This window comes from Saccoglossus kowalevskii, chromosome 22, assembly GCF_978046115.1.
Source record: "Saccoglossus kowalevskii chromosome 22, keSacKowa6.1, whole genome shotgun sequence".
NCBI classification, from domain to species: Eukaryota; Metazoa; Hemichordata; class Enteropneusta; family Harrimaniidae; genus Saccoglossus; species Saccoglossus kowalevskii.
Window position 1 is genome coordinate 24421769 of NC_140662.1, and position 20889 is coordinate 24442657.

Sequence of the window (20889 nt, forward strand, 5' to 3'; positions counted from 1 at the left end):
TCATGAAACCAGTCTGTCACAGGCGACATTTTACACCTTAATTCGAGGGATTGCGCGTTACTTTTTTTGAAGTACATTGTATTATTCATAATTTAGCAATCATTTATATATTTTTATATAAAAAATTATAAAGAAGTAATAATTCAGCAAATTTGATAAATAGCCACGAAACTTTGCCAAATGCAAAACAGTAGTCTTAAGTACAGCGGCGTGAGAAGCTGTGCCAGCGTCTGCCGTGGAATGTCCAGCGTGTTAAATATGTGAATGCGATTAGTAATGGCATTTTGTTGAAAGGGAAACTTTTCTGATTAAGTGGGGCCATAAAGTATCGTTTGTCTTACTTTTATGCCTTTTTATGTGTGTTTGGGAACTTTATTTAAAATCATATAACCCAACAAACCGGCGAGGTGAATAACCAGTATAATGCAACTATATAAAAAGTATATAAAAAAAACAACAACAAGTATATAGATTCCGCCACTGTCACGGAAATTGTTTATATCAATGTATGTATTTTTTTAATTGCAGGTTTCGGCTTTAGATATTTTAGTGTTAATGAAGAATTGGCTAGTCAGGAATGAGGCACAAGTTTTTCCTATTGGATTTCCAAAGACTAAATATTTTTAAAAAGTTGTAGACCTTCTCGATGTGATTCATTGCTACGTTGCTATGCCGACGAACACTTTTTCATATCTTAAGTCAAAACAAATCAAACACAGGTGTAATCAGTGTAGTCATGTGATCATTACAGATGTGTCGATTTACATGAATTAAACCCCGACTCGAGAAATTTGAATGCAGAAAACTACTGGGGACATTTCTATCCAATCCTTTCTAACCACCATGACCATGTGCTACTTTTTGTTTTAACATGTCTCAATGCTACTCCAGTATTTAGGAAATAAACACTTACAGATCATACAAATCGTACTGTAGAAAAACATGACATGATCCACAGCTCGTAGTTAATTGAACCAGTTTTAGATATCAAGTCAAATGATCATTTTAATTGAAAAAAGAAGTGGTCATGTTTATTAAACAAAGTAGATTTGGAAACATATAAATATAAACATTTCATTCTTTCATGTATACTATATGTGTAATAATCCATCCTTTTTCATAACATGTTTGCTATTAAATGTGAACGTGTTCGAACTTCGACTTCTGCCCGACGCGACGGTAACATATTATCAACTTCCTTTGAACCCTGTCGTCTGGCAAAAAAATAAATCATTATGCAGTTGTTAAAGTTTTAGTAATTCGCAGAAAAACATCGTAGTCTTCTGTCTGTCACGTGATTGAGTAATTTCAGGACTGTAGTGGAGATATGTCAGCCGCCATTACGTCCAATGTTATCATAAATTTTCAAGATAATTATCGAAACATTCGAAGACCTTCCGCTATTTTAAATTTCAAGTCGCCTTACTTCTTCACACCTTCCACCGCATCTTCATCAAATGCGAACTGGTCATAATGTGGGCCCTTGTCTGACAGTTTTAGGGCTGCCTATTTTGACATGGGTATCTTCCTGTTTGATCGACCACGTTTGCGTTTTTGAAATTTTCCAGGCATTGTAACTAGCAATGTTTCACTTTCAAATACGGAAATGCGACTGAAGGTAACACTCAAAATCTCGTGATCCCTTTCATATAGAGTGGTTTGCGCATGCGCCGAACCAAACGCAGCGTCTCCAAAATATTGCTTATCGTAGTCTGCTGTAACTTGCGAACCGCTAAGTAGAATCTCAGACTAGTAGTAGTAGTCTAAATAAATAAAAAACAATATTAGCCACGAACGTGAGTCGCTACCTTAATTAACTCACAAAACTTGAGTTGACAAGTTCCATTTTATATGATACGACAGTGATCTGAAACTGTGAAAGAATAATTACAGAGCTACGGATTCTGAAAAAAAATATATACAATGCCTATTTTAGTCATCTTGAATTTTCAAGGTGAATGTTCCTGCGAAGCACTCCACTATCACCTTGAAGTATTTCATTAGGACTATGTGTATGTGACAATGCCCTCACAGTTTAGAATCAGTTTACCAACAGCTAATCACAATGTTTCTTTCTTCAGCGCGCTTGGCCAAGCTATTTATATCAAAATCTTCGAGGCGGAGCTAGCCACAAGATGTTCCACGTTATTTAAGACGCGCACCACTCTCCCATGTATTTCTATGGGCTCTGGCGAGCTGCTGCGAAACACCAGTCGAAAAGCCGGTGAAAATAGCTAAAATCGAGAAAACAGCACAAACTTAACTTTGAAGTAATCCTAAACAACCAAATTTAAATACTAGTATGTTGCATATGTAGGGGTAATCTTGTTACACTGTTCAGGGGGGGGGGGGTGTTAACCATCCCAAAATACCGTTTTCTGAGAATTTATTGGCCTTTGTTTTCACCATGATGGTTGCCAGGCGGTGAAAATGCTCGATCCGAGAGTAAATGTCGCTGTGCACAGTGGAAGCTGTGTTGACTTGGATGTCGAGGCAATACAGCGACGATATCCATACATCATGCAACTCACTGATATTCAGACCAAAGCTATTCAAGCTATACTTAGTGCCGAGTCTGATGTGTTCCTTTTTAGTCGCACTGGAAATACTAGTAGTAAATCCTTATGTTATTATGCTTTACCGGCCTTGCGACCGTCGAGCGTGATAATAGTGTTGTCTGAAGAGTAGGTGTTATACCTCAAAGCTCATGATGCCACTGCAACATATGTCGGCAGTAATGAAGCCGAAGACATCAGAAATGCAAAGCTTCAAGCGCTTTTTGGCAGTCATTGTAACAAAGCTTTCTATTGGTCGGTAAACTTTCTATCGCGCAACCACGTGACATATACGGTTATGAATAGAATTACCGCACGGAGGAATGTCCGAACGGAACAACACCGTGCAGGCGGACGATGATTTTAGTACACATGCACAAATAAAAGAATATGCGAGTCATTGTAAATACGAAATTAACTTTGCTACGTATGGCCAGTTGAAGTGTATTAGTTTATATTACAGTCGCATTTAGTGTTTACCGAGTCTGGCATGTAGTCTTGAGTAGCGCCCTCGCCGGCCGAACGGCATCAGACTCCACTTTGAAGCATCACGGAGGGCGCAACTCATGTGACCTTGCCAGGCTCGTGTTCACTCTATGGCTATGTATTTTATCATCATCGTAGTTGATACTTTCATATTTATTACTCGCTTAATAAACACAACAATACATAATACAGGTTAATGTTGCCTGCCATGCGTACTGTGACACGCCCAACCCAGGTCAAAGTTCGTGGCATTCTTCATAGTTTATGGGAAAAAGGTGATACTGCTAAACTAGCAATGCAATTAATTTATCATAACCGTATGACATTTAACAATTAGCAACAATTTTGGAAAGTTTTAAATTGGTCTGAAAAGTGAATAAAAGTGGGTAAAAGTAATAACGTTCCAAACTGGATGCGGTAGTTTGCGCTGTTCAATTTTCAACTTCAGCAAACTGCCGAGAATACTGTTTGATTACTCGTTCTTTGAGTCAACCGCGGAAATATACAGTTGTCAATAAATGACCATAAACAGTTGTGAAATTAACATTAAGACATACTTTGTCGACACATTTCACTGTATGTTGATGAGAACCCAACGTCATATCGGATGAAAAGTTTCTAAAATTGAAAAAATGGTGACTCGTAACTTTTCTCTCCGAAAATCTTTACATTGGCTCATTGTTAAACGTAATTTTCTTTTATGAATAGATTTTTACGTTACAGGATAATAAATGAATAAAACTGATTAAAAGTGAACGATTTTAAAGATTGTTCCCCAAAAATGCAGTGGCAGCAGTACATGGCAATAAGGTGAAAAGTACTGTAAAAGGATTTATTATTCACTGGGTGTTAATTTTGCTTATTTCGCTGACTGAAAAATGCGCTAAATTAAAACCCAGTGAATATGTAAAATTTAGCATAGAACACATTATCTAAATGATAAAACCGTGAATTTAAAACCCACTGAATATGCCTGAAATGGTAAATCAGTGAAATTTAAACCCAGTGAAAATTAGTCATTTTACAGTATGGTTATGTTTTTTCTAACTGCGCCCTCTAACGTCGTCATGCATTTTCACTCATCTGACCTGTTACTAGCGGGCGTGACGATATACTACTATCACAACAGCTAAGTATTTTTCTATCCCCGGGGCGGAGCTACGTTACAAGACGTTCCACGTTGCTAAGACGCGCACGACTGTTCCATGTATTTCTATGGGCTCTGCGCGAGCTGCTGTGGACCGCCGGTCGAAAAGCCGGTGAAAATAGCTAAATTCTAGTAATCCTGAATAACCAGATTTAAATATGTTGCACATACAGGGGTAATCTTTTTACGCTGTCTGTCTGAACAACTATCCCAAAGCACCATTTTCTGAGATTTTTTTGAGCCTGTTTTCTCCGCGATAGTTGCCAGTCGGTGAAAATGCCCGGATGTCCACCCCGAGAATATCGACGCTGTCGGGCTTAAATCTTCAAAAGATGTGAAGTATACCGTTTGCAGCCACACGTACTACACCATTTCAAATGATCTTGTTCAGTCAATATTAGCAGTGCTACTACCATAAACAAACTTCATTTAAACGATCACACTGTGTATATGGCCTAGATTGTCGACAGCCGGTCGTACCTAATATTAATCTGTTATTATTAATAAATATTGTGTATAAACGTAATATGCGTGAATAAATTGCGAACGCCGGGACAGGAAGTATGGAGTGCCGTTAGGCACGACTGACTGTACTCACTGGTAAGATTTCTTACCAGATCCGGGTACTTCCATATGCAAATGAATAGTCGCGCAGATGTCTATCATTTTATCGTGGCCAATCGTGAAAAGGGTCAGGGGTCGCTGGCTACTTGGATCGCCCATGACTTACGCGAAGTTTGTTTTGACTGCACTGTACGCGATCGCGACAATTTCCACAGCAGTTTTTGATATCACAACACAAACTAATCTTGACGAATGCATTATAAAAGTGCTGGAACGTTTAGACTACCATGATATTTCTTGTAATGAATACCAGCGAGACATGCCTACGACCTTTCCAATAACTCTCGCTTAGTTTGTTGACATTTTTTTCTGAACTCATCATGATTCATGTTTTTACGCAGAGTCAACGCTCTCAGTTCACATTTTCTGCACACATACGAACTGACAAGACGTAGATCGATCGTTTCTGCCACAACAAATTCGCATGTCGTAGTTCTGTTGATCCCGCGAAACAGTCTTCTCCGGTTTTCTATATTTTCTATTTGACTGCCACAAACAATGCACTTTGTTTCCTTGGTTCTAGGCGATTTAATAGTTTTCTTTGCTATTTTGGTTGGAGTGACTGTATTCATTGCAGGGGCGGATACAGGATTATTTATGAGAGGGGTCCAAACTTTAAAATCGCCAGACTAAGTTAATGATTTTTTACATATTTTACAAAAACAAATTCAATAATTTTTTCAACGGGGGGGGTCCATTCCCCAAGAACCTCCCTAGATCCGCCACTGCATTGTGTTAAACCACAGGGAGTTGAACAAACTTATGTATTGTAATAAATTATTAAATAATAAAATGTTATATAACTTTTCTTTTACCATCCCCCCTCCTGGTCTTTTACCCCCTTGTTTATACCACTCTTTCCTTTATCCCAACTTTGTTACGCGCTAATGTTATATGCAAATTTTAACGCGCGATGTAGACACACCTTATTATAGTATAAAAATATCCCAAGGGTTGAAACGCGCCAGGACTGTGGCATGAGCACAACCGTAAAGCCGGTGGGCATTTAATTTATTCATGAGATGCATTAATAAACAAGAAATGCTGCGCGCGAAATTTAAAAGTGTAATCTATGACGCGACGCAACTTCAATGAATCAGTCACGGTGACTCTTCTGTAAAATGGTTTCTACTTCAAATGTCGTTCGCGATGCTCTTCGAGATGTTTCTAATGAAAATAATCAAAATAGCAGCAGCACAATTCATGGGAAAATTATTTACTACTGATCATGTGACACAACAATACGAGTCATTTTTTGCGATAGAGGTCAAAGTTTGCAACATCCGGTTTCCGGCTTTACGGCTGTGCTCCTGCCATGTCGCTCGATCGCAATGAGTTTTAATTTGACAAATATTCAAGTGCAAATGCAATTGTGTCACTTTCTAATGCCGTCCATGTCATTACAGATGCCATATATGTAAAGAAAACGAACTTTGAAAGGTTCGAATGCGTGATTTTATGCTACAGTCCTGGCGCGTTTCAACCCTTGGGATATTTTCTATAATAGGGCGTGTCTACATCGCGCGTTAAAATTTGCATATAACATTAGCGCGTAACAAAGTTGTGATGAAGGAAAGAGTGGTATAAACAAAGATCAGTGATTACTTGAAATCGATACTGGGAAGGGGGGTAAAAGAAAAGTTATATAACATTTTAATATTTAATAATTTATTAAAATATATAAGTTTGACCAACTCCCTGTGGTTAAACCACGCATTGTGTTCAACCAACGCATTCGGGGGGTCATTTAGAATAAATTGTTAATATATTTTATTTCGTGACGTCAGCATCACTATGAATTATTCATATCAACTAGAAACCTGTAGATGGGGACAGTCTCTCGGGACTAAAGTCCCTTGCGTGCAATGGTTCGCATTTCCCATCAAACGCCCTCGGCGTTCGAATGTCTAGGAAACACAATTACATAAGGCCCGAGGACTGTTGACAGTCTATGTATAGCCCTGTAGCTGTACACTTAAAGGGCGGCGGTCTTCGCAAAGCGTCATGTTCGTCATGAGACTAATAACGACGTACACAGACATATTCAACGCGTGTCAAATACGCGTTGCGTGGCGACCATGGCCATCTCTTTTCAAACCACTATTATTTGCTTGAATTCCGTCCGTTAAAGTGTAAGGGATATATATTTGTTTTCCTGTAATTTTCCATGAATATTTTCTCAAAATAAACTTACTCTGTAGGAATTTTGTTTCACAAATCTACCATTCTTTCACAGCTGCTGTAAAATACTTTATTTTCACGTAGCATTTATGTTCTCCGAGGGGATGCCAGTGAATAAATGAAAATGACGTCGCCCCCCAATCAAGCAGAAACCCTTTGTGTCAGCAAAATTTGCCCCTCAAAATTCAAAAAAATAGCGGGTCTAGATTTCAGATCTCGCTCCATGCAAAATTTCGTATGGCCGCCTTTGCGATATCTCTATTAATCGGATGCAAATTGGAGACAGTGCGCAGCGGGCAAACGTGATTTCGATGAACAGCGCCAAATACGACAATGTGGCTAAATTATTGATCGATAGCTGAGAACAGTAAAATACGTCGAGTAAGGCGCGTGGTTGTCACGTGAAAGACGCGTGGATTAATATAATAACCTAGCCTTGTCGTCATGACAGTGAACACAGGTGCAACAAAAAGAATCAAAATAAGAGTACGTGATTGATTCTACTATGGGACGAAAAAGTAAGCTGTCATGGCAACCGAGGAGAAGGGGGATAGAACCCATCACGTCGGTGCTCGGTAATGGCACATATGTCCATGCTCACATACGTGAAGGAGGATAACGATACTGCGTAACAATTCCCGGGCATTTTCACCGCCTGGCAACCATCACGGTGAAAACAAAGGTTGAAAACTCTCAAAAAATAGTATTTTGAGATATTTGTTGTGACTCCCACGAATAATGTGAAAGATTACCCTTACATGTGTAGCATATATAAAATTGGTTGCTTAGGATTACTTCAAAGTTGACGATCTTAGCTGTTTTCACCGGCTCTTCGACCGGCGTTCAACAGCAGCTCGCGCAGCCCTCATAGAAATACATGGTAGATCGGTCTTAGCATCATAGCTCCGCCCCGAGAATAGCAGTACAAGCTGCAGACGTTCCATATTGTAGATTTTACGTTGATAACAAAGAAGAGCCGACAAATTTCAAACAAAGTACTGTGTTATTGTTGTTTACTGTAGTGTGTACAAATGAAAGTATTCACTTCACGGAACGACGAGCATGCGTCGGAAGTTTGGGTTTGGTTTAAGTAGCAAATCGGTGACGTCGTTTAACACAACTCTGCTGAGGCTAGACGTGCAAAGTTGTATTCAACGTAACTCATCACAACTTTTCATCTACTTTCAGGTACCGACAATCAAACATATATATATAGACATGGCTGTTTTTCTGAGTTTTCTGGTATTTGTATTGGTCTTTGCTTTCGCGCAAGCTGCCTGTAACACTTCAGAAGAAATTGTACACGGTGACGCCACGTTTTATAGCTGGGCCGACGAGGCTGCTGCTGGCGGAGGAGCTTGTGGATACGATGTCACCAATTCCGGCTATAAGATGGAAATTGCTGCGATCGACTCAGGAAGATGGGATGGAAGCAAGGTGAGATAAATAACACTCATACGATAAAACAAAATATAAGTTGTTATTACTATACTTTATTAACCATATGTTGTTCTTAAACTCAGATGCGATGTAAGCGTTGTGGGTCACTCCATGTGCCAAAGTGCATGACGTCGCATCTTTTTTTTATAACTTCATGAAACACTTTTTCTTTTCCTGACAGAATAAAAGTTAAATATGATCCTTCCGGAATAATACTTTACCTAGCTCATTCTATAACAAATGGACTATATTGGGATACACGTCGCATACGGTTATATCGTCGTTTTAATCGATTAACTTACAGTTTTGGGAATTCTTGTCTGTCAATACAGACGACAATAATTGGAGCACCATCTACGTGCTCCAATGTGACATACAATATCCCTGGACGCTCGTTGGATGCATTCAAACGTTGGCCACAATCGCAATTGAATTCATGTGATAGACAAGACAAATTAAGCATTATCATTATGGATTGGCAATACGATGTGTTTCTGTTGAATTGACATTAATCGTCTGTTTTCTGACAAACGTATAGAACCAGAGTGAGGGGATAACGACCCGGTAGTTACGACTTCCGCCGCTCGTATACGAGAAACACCCAATAAAAAATAGTCATGCTGTGTACACATTAAAGTCGATCATCGTCTCGGGTATTATGTTATATAATCTTTGGTAGTTTAGATAGTACGTGACGTCTGGCATTTCATTCAATTCATTCAGACAGTCTTACACCTTACTGTGGCGTACTGGTATTATCTGTGCTCAATTATGAGAGGGGACAATCGATATTCCTATCTGAGTAACTGACATAAAGACCCCGTACTGTTGACTCTTCTATGGCCCATATGACAGACGAGTTAATCTTTTAAATGTCATGGATGTGGTCACATTGGACAAACTATGCCAGTATGACACTATAGACATTTTCGATGTTTTAAGTATAAACTGACGATACTGACAAGTATGTGGTTTCTTAGCTCACTAGTATTTGCATATTCGTTTCTTAAAAATAAAAATAAAATGATCGAGGCAGTATAAATATGTTTTTCCAAAAGTGTATTCGGCATTACATTTGTTATACACCTAAAACCAAACTATCCAAATCAGTACTCGCACACATCTGAGGTTCTTAAATTCAAAATCTAAACTGTAATCTTCAAGCCCTGACCGATGTGATGTGATTCAGTAAACATTCTTAGTTTTAAAAACTTTATAGTCGTTGCACCGCGTTTTGTTCAACATGGTTTCACGCGACAATATAAAAAGCTTGAAAATATACCAAAAAATACATGGTCTGTTACTTGTGATTCGGCTGCGCTGTACGGCGACTGTGGCGCTTCAAATGGGTCAATTAACCATATTTACATGTGGTGTTGCGCCTGCAACGAGGACCACATAACGGTGACTCGATACCCGATCGATGAAGACCGTGGGTGTTCACAAAATACAACGAGAACTTTACAATAGCATTAAAAATATCAGTTACATTAGCGCTTCGTGTTTTAGAGGGCGGCCTATGTTTGTATATGTATTTATCATGGATCGCTGTATTTTCCATGTTGCTTAGCACTAAGAATGTTCATTACAACCGCACATTATTGTATATTTGGGTTCCGTTTCTGCCGCTACAATCACGGTGAATGCATTCGTTCAGGTGCGTTTTGTAAGGATCAACGGTGTTACGTGGCACTGATTGGCACCAATGTTTTTCATTGCTATAGTGACCTTATTTAAACAAACGTTTTTTTAGGGATTTATTTTATTTCCATTAGTTTCTTCAAAGTATTTTTCTTTCGCTTTTACTGATTGCCAAAAAGGCGTAGAGCTTAGCATACCATAATCCCAGTGTCCACTGAAACCGACTAAGTACAGCACAAAGCATGAACTATGCACTACAAACTTGATCTTTTCAAAGTTCAGCTTACTCTTGATTCTAAAATCAATCCGTGTTCGCACATTATTCAGCATGGTGATGTGGACGAACTGAAATTACGTGTTTTTGGTGTAACGAGTACACTTTATATATATCACGATAGAATACTTTCATAGTCTGTTCGAATATTATGGAAATCATAATTGATTATGGGTTGTAGCGTTCTAATTTTGTTCAGAGAAGATTGCTCATCGCGACCTCTATTTTGCTACTTCGCATTATAGCACTCCACTACTACCCTAAACCTCCTTCCCCAGAGCACAGCTTAGGCGTCCTCATACCAATTCGTGCCAAATAATTCCACACAATGTCGGACATATCACATAACAAAAAACAAACTACTATAAAGACAATCGTAGTCCCTCAATGAGATGGAAATTGCGGCCCAGTGTTTTGTCACATGGATGGTGGAGGCATACGTACGCATCTGTGCATAACAAAATTGCTAGGCAACCATGTGATGTCCGCCTGTTACATACACGAGGGATATGCGTTACATACGATGTAATCCCACTGTTTATACGTTGCTCGTTGAAATCGAAAAGCTCCCATGTCGATGTATTGAGTTGCAACTCATGTTCAGTTGAACCCGAACTTTATTCTATTGTGATAATGGTGGTGAAGTGGTGTGGAAGAAAGTCCGTTCTTCAAAGAATAGTATTAACAATACCCAGTTTCGTTAAGCTACGCTTGAGGAGTTCGCTTCCACTTATTAAAGAGTTGTGTCAATCACCCTCATGAAATGAACAATATACTTGTATTAACATTGAATTCAGTCAAGTTAATAACGTGTAGGACACTGATCTAATCGGTGAGGTGTGTAGAACGTGAATAGTCCTACAACTTTTAGTTAATAAACTCGTGTTGGAAACAAAACACGTTGAGGCGTACAAATTGGAGAACAGTACAAATCGATTTCTATCTCTTTATCCCGGGATACTTATATTAACCGTTAATTTGCCGGAGGTGGTAGGATTACCCTGTAATTGAACTTCGTTATTGGCTATTTTTTTCATAATCTATACGGTGCAGGGGAGTTTATACGGGGTTATTTGTTTTAACCGGTCGCTACTTTCTTGGCACATGTCACAATGTAATCCAGTGTAAATTTGTGTAAAGCCTAATTACATTCTATTTAATTATGTGAAAACATACAAAAAAGTATTTTCTAAGAATGATCAATTTTTTATATTTTCCTCGATCATACTACATGATATTGGTCGGTTTTAGTGTTTTGAGGTCATGTAAGGTTACATGACCAGTTTCAAGACGTACCGTCACCGTGCCACTTTACCGAATAAAAGTCCTTCATCACACCTCTGAGGGGAGCATGGGTTAGCTGAAAGCAACATTCCGAGTTAGTTCACATAAGAATGTGAACAGTATGATTCATCAACACTCTCCCTCTGTCACGTGACACATCATCCGACTACGATATCAAATTCTCGATATTGGTCGTATTAATTCGCAACTAGTCGTAATACAATCATGTCATATCACGTACATGTTCTATTTGATGTTCTACAAAACCCTAGACGCAGTTGAACAGAATATTACTCGCACCAAAAAGCTACAAGTGATCAATTCAGTTTTCATGAGAAATCATATTTTTTTCACTGAGAAAGTTGTATTTCATCATGGTAGAGCACTAGGATCACAATTTATTAATGTGGCAACCATTCCTCTATGAAATTGTAAGAGAATTAGAAACTCTGAAATCAAAAGTACCAGAGGTACCAGAGAAATTGTTGTAGTAGAAGTGTGGAGTGCATTGAAACCATATGATAAGCTAGTTGGATAGTGACTTGTGTTTGACACTGTGAGTAACGAGGGACGAATACGTGTTTGATTCAGTGTTTATACATATTATAGACATAATTCTATATATTAAATCTGAATAAATATGTAATTCGAAATTTGCATTAATCACAATTAGAATCGGACTGGCATCCCGAAGCACTAAAAGGTATGCGCGCCGATGTTCTCCAGTTCTCTTTAATGGTCCTTAGTAGTTGTCATAATAACAACAAAATATATGAACTTATGAACTGTTCGTGACAGGAACATGTAAATAAAACTATTGTGGATTTGATAACTGAACGGTTGAGTAGTCGTGCGTGGTAAAGCACCAGGTTCTTGTATCAATCGTCGGTACATGAGACAATGTCGGCATATGGGGTTCTTTGAAGCCAGTCCGATTCAACAGAATATATGGCTTAGCAGAACTTCAATTAATATAATAAAACAGCAGGTCACAAGTTCGTGTGCCGTACATCGGGGCAATGACATTGTCAATATCAATAAAAGTCTCATGTCACGTGGTGTATTTGATAATGAAACAACGTGTCAGGAACTATTATTGTATTAATGAAAAAATGGGTGCGAACCTATTATAAATATTTTCAATGTATTTTACACGTTTTGAATAGTCACATGGGACATATATTGAACACGGTGGAACCACTGTGATACTTTTAAAAAGTATAAAGCCGATTGGTACAAATGTTTGTCTGCACTAGCCGGGTCACCGTGAACGCCATGAACTAAAGTCGAACCAGTCTACAAATAAATGACGTGATCGAATAACGTGAACAAGAACCCCTTTACATACCATAAAACGCTAGTACTACTCGGTATTGAAGATAAATCTGCTTTTGTAACATGCAAACTATTTTGTGAAACCTGAAAGAGAATTCTTTGCAGTAAAGCCGAGTATCCTTTATAACACTGAAGACACGATGTTGGTATAACTAAAACATCTAATTAGAGTGATTCAATTTAGGTGTGGCTGTGTATTGTTTGCCAGTTTACGGCTCTCGTTCAAAATCTTTTATTCCAGTGTTCAATACTGTGATATTCACATTTTTGCGACGAACCAAAGATTTTATTTTCTCACGGGAAGAAACAATGCACCCATGCACGCAATGGTACGGATACAAGCTACCAGTATAGCACCCTTGTCAATAGTCTTTAGTTAATTGGGGAGAGGGGAGCGCTTATACATAACATCACAATACAGTAATGGACACGAGAAACACGGTATGACTTCGAGAAACGCCCACCAGTCAGCAGAAAAGTATCTAACAAAAGCCAACAAGTAGTTCAATATTGCACAAAAGAACGTGGAGTTCAATACTTGTGTCTGAGAGAGGCAAAGATTATCGAGTTATTTGACAAAACAGATTAACACACAGGTTCAATTCCAATGACTGTGTCACTACCATGGCACTAAGCAAATTGAAATAGGTAGGACCACGTTTAATGTAGCGTCAGACCTGGAGCGTTTGCGTCATTGCCGTCCCGTGATCACACCCTGGGATCACACCACAAAGTGTGTAGACACACTCAACACGATAACGAAAATTGTGCATACGTTGTGCAGCAAACCAATATTTGCTCAACCGTGAACAAATGTCGACCCACTTGTTCATGTGTTACGTCTGTCATTGTTGTTCCTCATAATTGCCAAGATCAATACAAACGCTATGTAAACGCGTGTAGTCATCAGGATATGATGTTTATCGCGGAAATTCATTTTGCTTAATTCGCGAATTTTGCTGATATCGAGAAACTTGCTATGTCGCAACAATTCAATGTGTTTCTATCACATATCTTGCTCATATCGATCATTTGAGGTCTATTTTTGAATTGAACAACTTAAACACCGAGAAAGAATTATCGCTTATATCACGGATCTTGTCTATGTCGTGCAAGGAGGTCCATTTTTACCTCCGTGTATTGAGGGACTTGTTTGAATCGCGGAATTTTAGTTTGCCTATATGGCAGCTCTCGCTTATATCGAGTTTAGAGCTCTATTTTTACCGCCGTGTATCGAGGAACTTGAGTCTACTATATTTTCTGACAAATTTTACCTTATGTTAAATTCATTTAACCATGAAAGTTGTCGCAAGGTAATTAAATTACACTCGATGACCACGCTATGGTTGATATAAATTATGATGAAGACCGTCACCCAGGCACCAAAGTAAACATTCATTTAGTTTGCTCCCTGATGAGCGTTGTTGTGGAGAATCGGTGAGAGTAATTAGAAACACATTGAAATATATATATCGCATAGGCCTATGTATGTACGCATGCCCAGTAACGTTGTCTACCTGAAGTTAAAGCCTCACAGTCGTCAAACTGCGCTGTGTTCGCTAGGCGTTCCTTTCGACGCCTTTAACCTTTTCACCGCCAGATTTTCTTGCCCAAATCTTTCTTCACTTATCCCCTATATTCTTTAATATTTTTGGAAATGAACCGTAATTTTGGACCCAACAGACACAATTTGAGTATTTACTAAAAAATTGGCTATTTTTTCCCAACCTTTTATGAATGGAACTATTTTGTGAGTTTGGTGGGAAAAGGCTAAATACATTGTTTGTTTACATGAAATCGAACGTGCGCTTTATTGCGATCACCGGCGTTTAAGATAAACCTGAAAAGATCCTCACGTTATATTGATGTCAGACATTGCAATGTTAATAGACATTGTGTGACATTTAGTCGAACATAGCGATGTTTAGATAACCTTGGCCACATTAAGTTTTAAAAGTGGTCTTTAAGGTAAAGATGAACATGTCATACAAACACATAGGAATTCTACACAAATGTATGCTTAGTCAATTGTGTATATCGGTACTTGAATCACATTAGAAATGTGGCAGGGAAAATAAACATATAGTAACAGAAAATATGAAGCGAATTAGGCGATAGGTGTCTTTGTTTCCCAATCTGTGTTTAGAGTTGTGGCAAAAGAAAATCGTCCATTGCTATTGCCTGAGACAACAAAAGCGACAATCCAAGTTTTGTAGCGTCTGCTTTATTATATATCCAAGTCATTGAGTAACCCATTGGCTGGAATGCCAAGCACAATATTTGACAGGGTGGAAGAGATGTGTGGTGTCGTTTGTTGTTCACACCATTCGATATTCTTTGTAGATGTTGGTCAAGAAAGCTAGACATACAATTACCGATATGATAGTTTATACGGGGAGATATCTTCAAGTTGAAGTTTTGCAAAGTTATTAAACGTCCGAGCCGTTCAAAACAATGAATTAGCCATACAATTCGAAAGCTAATCAAACGAGAAACTTTGGTTTTCTTGAGTAAATAAAATTATGCACGACGAACCTGATTATTGCCTCGACCAGCAAAGAAGAAATACATCGCACATGCACATATATGGTAACTCCATTAACAACTAGCCAGACAACGTTAGTTAAACAAGCAATTTGACGATACAAAAAACATCATCAAAAGTATTGGACAACTTCACACCTAGCCCAAAAAAATTGTCTATATTAGAAAGTGGGAACAGATTTTTTAAACAGGCAATATGAATAACTCATGAGTATTTTTTAACATAATTTTTTCCTGTCAGACCAACTTAACGGAGTATGATTTATCGTAAATAAAAAAAAAAGTTTTGTTTTTATTTAGTATAACGTTGGTTGTCTTTTATATATGCGTTAAAAGATGGACCAGCAAAATTCTATGTTTATCCGGGGAGCAACAGATGACAATATACTGGTAATTTATAGTCAATCATACAACTGTCTATTACATTCGATCTTATACTAATTCCTTTCTGTTATCTATGTTATATTCAAACAGAGCTGTGGCATGTGTATTGAGATTACTGGGCCTACAGGAGATACATTGGAAGTGATCGTCGTGGACCAGTGCATGACCTGTACAGACGGCAGTCTTGACCTGAGTGAAAAGGGGTTTACCGCCATCAGTGGTGGAAAAATAGGCATGGTGGAAATCACGTGGAAGGAAATCGAATGCCCAGTTTTAAAAAACGTTGGGTTTATTTACAGTTTCGTGTATGCCAATGAATATGCAAAGACTTCATTCCAGATGAGAATCTTTAATCATCGCCATAAGATAAGAACAGTTGAACGTTACCACGATTTCGAAGGGGAGTCGGCAACTTGGTTTGAATTACCTCGAGGTAACAACGGTAACTTCGGCGTTCCAAAGGGGTACCGAACTCTTAAAAAACCATACCAGATGCGAATCATTAGCGATGTAACTGGAGAAGTCATAACCGAAGAAGTCAACGAAAGTCCTAAAAACGGTGTTCGTGATCTGATAGATGGTAGTATGGGGTTCACCTCGCTCTGTCCGGGCTCAGGAGCGTCTGTCAAACCGTCTTGGGCATTTTTATTGATTTTTTCTTTATTGATGTATACCACTACTATGACATTTTTCTAGAGTTTCTCTGAATATACAAGCATTGTAGGATATCTAGCTTTCATATAATAATACTAATTATAAATGAGACAAACTGTCCATACCTGAGGTACCATGCACCCTTTTCACAATATTCGCTACTTCTCATTGGACATTGTGAACTTATGTCGTGGGTTCCGTCCATCCGCCAAACCGCGCGTCGTCCGTTCTTGCGTATGCCCGATGTCATTTCAACCGATTTGGTTCAAATTTGGTACAGCGATCGGTCACAATAGATGACATATGTACGTAGATTTGTGTTCAAATCTGTTAAATGATTGACTGTGGCACGAAGGCAAGGCATTTTTGTTTCAAATACATTTTCTTACACTATTCCATGTTGAATTGAAGTTTCGTTAGCATTTTATTTATACTCTTCGCCCATTTCTTTTGGTTGAGTTGATGAAATGTAACTAACATTTTGTTTCATTTTTCAATTGTTCACTCCGTTTTATCGACACACCAGTTTTGTATAAATGTGGCACGAATGCGAGACCTTTTTGTTTCAATTACACTTTCTTACAATCTTCTTTCGGTGTCTTCAAATCGAATGCATCCAGATACAGACGTGAACTATGTCATTTATAAATATTGAACAATATTTAGTATTTCTGTTTAATATATACATTTGTAAAGTAAGAATGTTGTTTGAATTACTAGCACGTTTTGTAAATTCAAAACGTATGTACAGTCTAATGTGTTGCAGAATCAACGTTTTCACTTTACAATAAATAATAGCCATTTGTAATATCGAATATAACTCGAATATAATTTTTACTTTACTTTAATTTTCATTTAATTTTAACCTGGCGTTGGTTTTGTTTCATGTTTTATTTTTGTATGATAATGATGATCGTCGTGGTTGTATGGTGGTGTTCGTGGTGGTGGTGGTGGTGGTGGTGCACTTATTGAGCACACATACAGCTGCATATTTATACAATAATAATTTGACACATGGTTACAGAGATTGCTCACAAGTATCAACAACAATCAATGCTATACATTAAAATTCGTTCCTTTTTCAATTTTTGTATATATAACAATCTACTTGTTTTTTTTATAGTTACATTTTGTATTTTGTAAATATTGAAATTCTGCTTGAAAGTGTGCCTTTTTGTTGCAGTTGATTTTATTCCAAATAGTTTTTCGCCTCGTCTGGGTGCACAAATTGTCATAATTCTCGTAATTATAAATTTAATTATGTTGAATGTTTGAAACGTTGTGCATATTTTTTATTTCAGTTGTGTGACATTTTCTATATACAATGACGTAATAGTTGACGAGTTATAATGAGGTCATATTAGTTATCGCTATTGACTATTATGTTATTAACGTGTAAATATCGGTATGTAAATACACATTTTATAAATGAGAAATAAAATATTGTGTATGTTAAAGGGTGGTAGTTGTCGTGCCGCGCATGTGCTGCATTTGTGTTGATAAACATTGGTTTTCCCACAATCCAATGCGCTCTTCCAGTGAACACCGCAAATACGAGTTTTGGTCTGAACGCCGTCGACGAGTCTTCGATATCTTCCAATCACCAAAGAAATTACATTATAGTCAAAACTTGATAACGTATCAGTTTTTACTCGTTTGTCCGCGCAACAGTCAAAGTCGCCATCTTTGTTCATATATGAGACGCATATCTCGCGCATGCGTGGCGCGACGACCACACCTTTTCAATATAATAACAGTTGAGACCGGACTATTTTAGCTTTCAGAATGTTCATCTTCGCTTATTACAATTTTATCGCTTATTTTTTTTATTTTAATGAATCAACAGGGTGCAACTTTAATATTAACTTCGTATATTGTAGTTATAAAAGACACAAAATGAACAAAAACATGTATTTTTTTGATATTATTATTTGATACTGCGATCAAATTTTATTACGATTTATTTAACTAAACGTGTATCTTTTGCAGCACAGAAGTTCGTTGGTGGAAAAAACAACGGAAAACTGACACGTATTAAAAATATCATTGTTTTATTGAACGAACAATTAGAAGGTGCTCTACAAGTACATTGTTGTTGTTAGTTATTGATAAATCATAATACAATTATGGAGTGGGCGACCGTGACGTAAAACACTCAATGAAAATGCAGCATGTGTCAATATTTGAACTATTCAATGAATTCAACTATAGCATTTAAAAATGTAACTAAAAATCTCATATGATTGTAGTTAACATCAAATTTCATCGAACCAATAATAAATTATAGCGTTATTACCACAATCATAAACAAACGACTGGTACATATGTTAATACTTACAATTATTTTATGATTTTATAAACCATATTCAATTGTTTAATTTGAATGTTCTGTATTAAAATAATTCGTCCAGTTTTTGTTTCATGAAAAAGAATATTATGTTATATAAACTTTAGTTTTTTTTAAACTACAAACGTTTCGTCATGTTTGAATTGCATTCTTGATATTGTTCCCGTCAGAATTCGGTCAGTCACGTGGTGAGATTGTAACCACGTGTTGCAGCAATCACGTGTCCAATTCAATAAATGTACGTCCTAAGAACGTAACGAGGTATTCATATGTTCCCAAATCTCGACACTTCCGTCACACATTGCGGATAACTAGTGAATCGGGCTGGTTCTCAATTCCTGGTCTATGTCGCAACTTTTTTCAACTTGGACCGCGTCATCTCTCGTGATTATCACGTGATTGTACTGATTCGAATAACATTTCAAATTGCTTTACTGGTGTTTTAGTTTGGATAGTTGGTGTTCCTTGTGTTGTGTTACTACATTACATTACATTACATTACATTACTGTATTTATTATAGGCATGTTATATAATTATGTTTATTCATTAATGCGATTGTTAATTACTTACATTAAACAATTTATTTGCTTCACTCGTGTCTGTCTTTACCTTGTAGTTTAAATTGCAGAAACATATTTTTATAGTTGCTAACAACAAAATCATAATTTATAGCTACAACGAATATTAGACTGGCCTATCGTGTTTTGTGTAATTATCGGAGTGAACGAGCTTACAATCCGGGAAATAGTTCTCGAGACCCGAGTAACCTAGTTAACGACAATAAAAGGAACAAATTCATCGTTACAGAAACATAACTTATCATAAAGCAAGCTCCCACCCCACCCAAGCCACCTTACATCCCCGTAGGTTGGGATATTTATCATGAGATAATGAATATGTAACAGGATTATGCACGGTCAGTTCTTCCCACCATATACCGAAATTGGTCACACTACACCAAACTGAACAGGTGGTTTCCTCTGCTGATTCCGACTATTATTTGCACATTCTTTTGGCAATGTTATTTCAGGTATCTAAATAGGGGTTTTGCTAGAAAACCAGTGTTAGCCAACTGTAATTTCGACCCATTTTCCTATTAGTAACTCATTACACAAGAATGGCTCTGTCCAGAGCTAAAAGACACGTATTCCGAAGATACAATAAAAAATATTTTGATAATAAATTGCTGCCGAATAACCACATACAACTGATGACGTCACGGTTCTTAACTAAATGTAACAGGGATAGCATCGGCGTCTATATAGTGTTTGTCGGTGTTCTTTGTTTCGGCAATGCCCGCAAGCTAAACGTACACAACCATCAACGCTCTACTTTACGACTATGGAAAGAATAACAACTTAATATCCCATAAATAATACATTACATAGGTGTGGTTGTCTATTACCATTCAGTCTGTATGTAAGCGCCGTGCGTGTCTGGTTCGATTCACACACATGTTTAAGTTTGCCTAATTACTCGATTTTATTGTGTTTGAATTCTTACAAATTGCGTGTTATTGTAGTTGAAACGCGGTCATCCTGAATCGGCGCCGTCCTTGTGATGCGGTAGTTGCTCTAATCGTTATATCTGCGCATGCGCAAGCGACGTCAATGGGACTGTGAAAGCCAACGTGACAAGTTTAAAACTCGGTCACATGTATGTGTAATATTCCATTTTATTTGACTGTTTATACACAATAAATGCACTTACAATCAAAATTAGTACGTTTATGTGTTGTTGTTTTTACTGCCGGTTTGATTTAAAGACAAGCACATGCAATGAAAAAAACACGCCATTTGGTTATTGCACCGACTGACCAATAGCGTGTGTGGAAAGCTGGGGGTTGGCTTGACCTTCAATACACAAATCGTTCAGACATTATTTTTATGTGTGCTTTGTATAGTTATATAAGTTCGAAAATAAAAACGACAGATAATAGATCCAGACAAGTGGGGTGGCGCATTGTGCCCTGCCGTTATGTTCCAATTACTA

At 37.6% G+C, this 20889-nt stretch overlaps 1 protein-coding gene across 1 annotated transcript; it reads left to right on the top strand.

Moving 5' to 3' along the window:
- The first annotated feature begins 8121 nt into the window (after positions 1–8121).
- LOC146729204 (uncharacterized) lies at positions 8122–17302 on the top strand. The gene is made up of 2 exons (XM_085495962.1): positions 8122–8430; positions 15986–17302. The coding sequence occupies exons 1-2, from the start codon at positions 8212–8214 to the stop codon at positions 16589–16591; spliced, it is 825 nt and encodes a 274-aa protein (XP_085352088.1). The 5' UTR covers positions 8122–8211; the 3' UTR covers positions 16592–17302.
- Positions 17303–20889: the final 3587 nt, after the last annotated feature.

Coding starts and splice junctions, on each gene's coding strand:
- LOC146729204 (XM_085495962.1), top strand. CDS start 8,212: ATGGCTGTTTTTCTGAGTTTTCTGGTATTTGTATTGGTCTTTGCTTTC. Junction 8,431..15,985: donor GAAGATGGGATGGAAGCAAG/GTGAGATAAATA, acceptor ATATTCAAACAG/AGCTGTGGCATGTGTATTGA.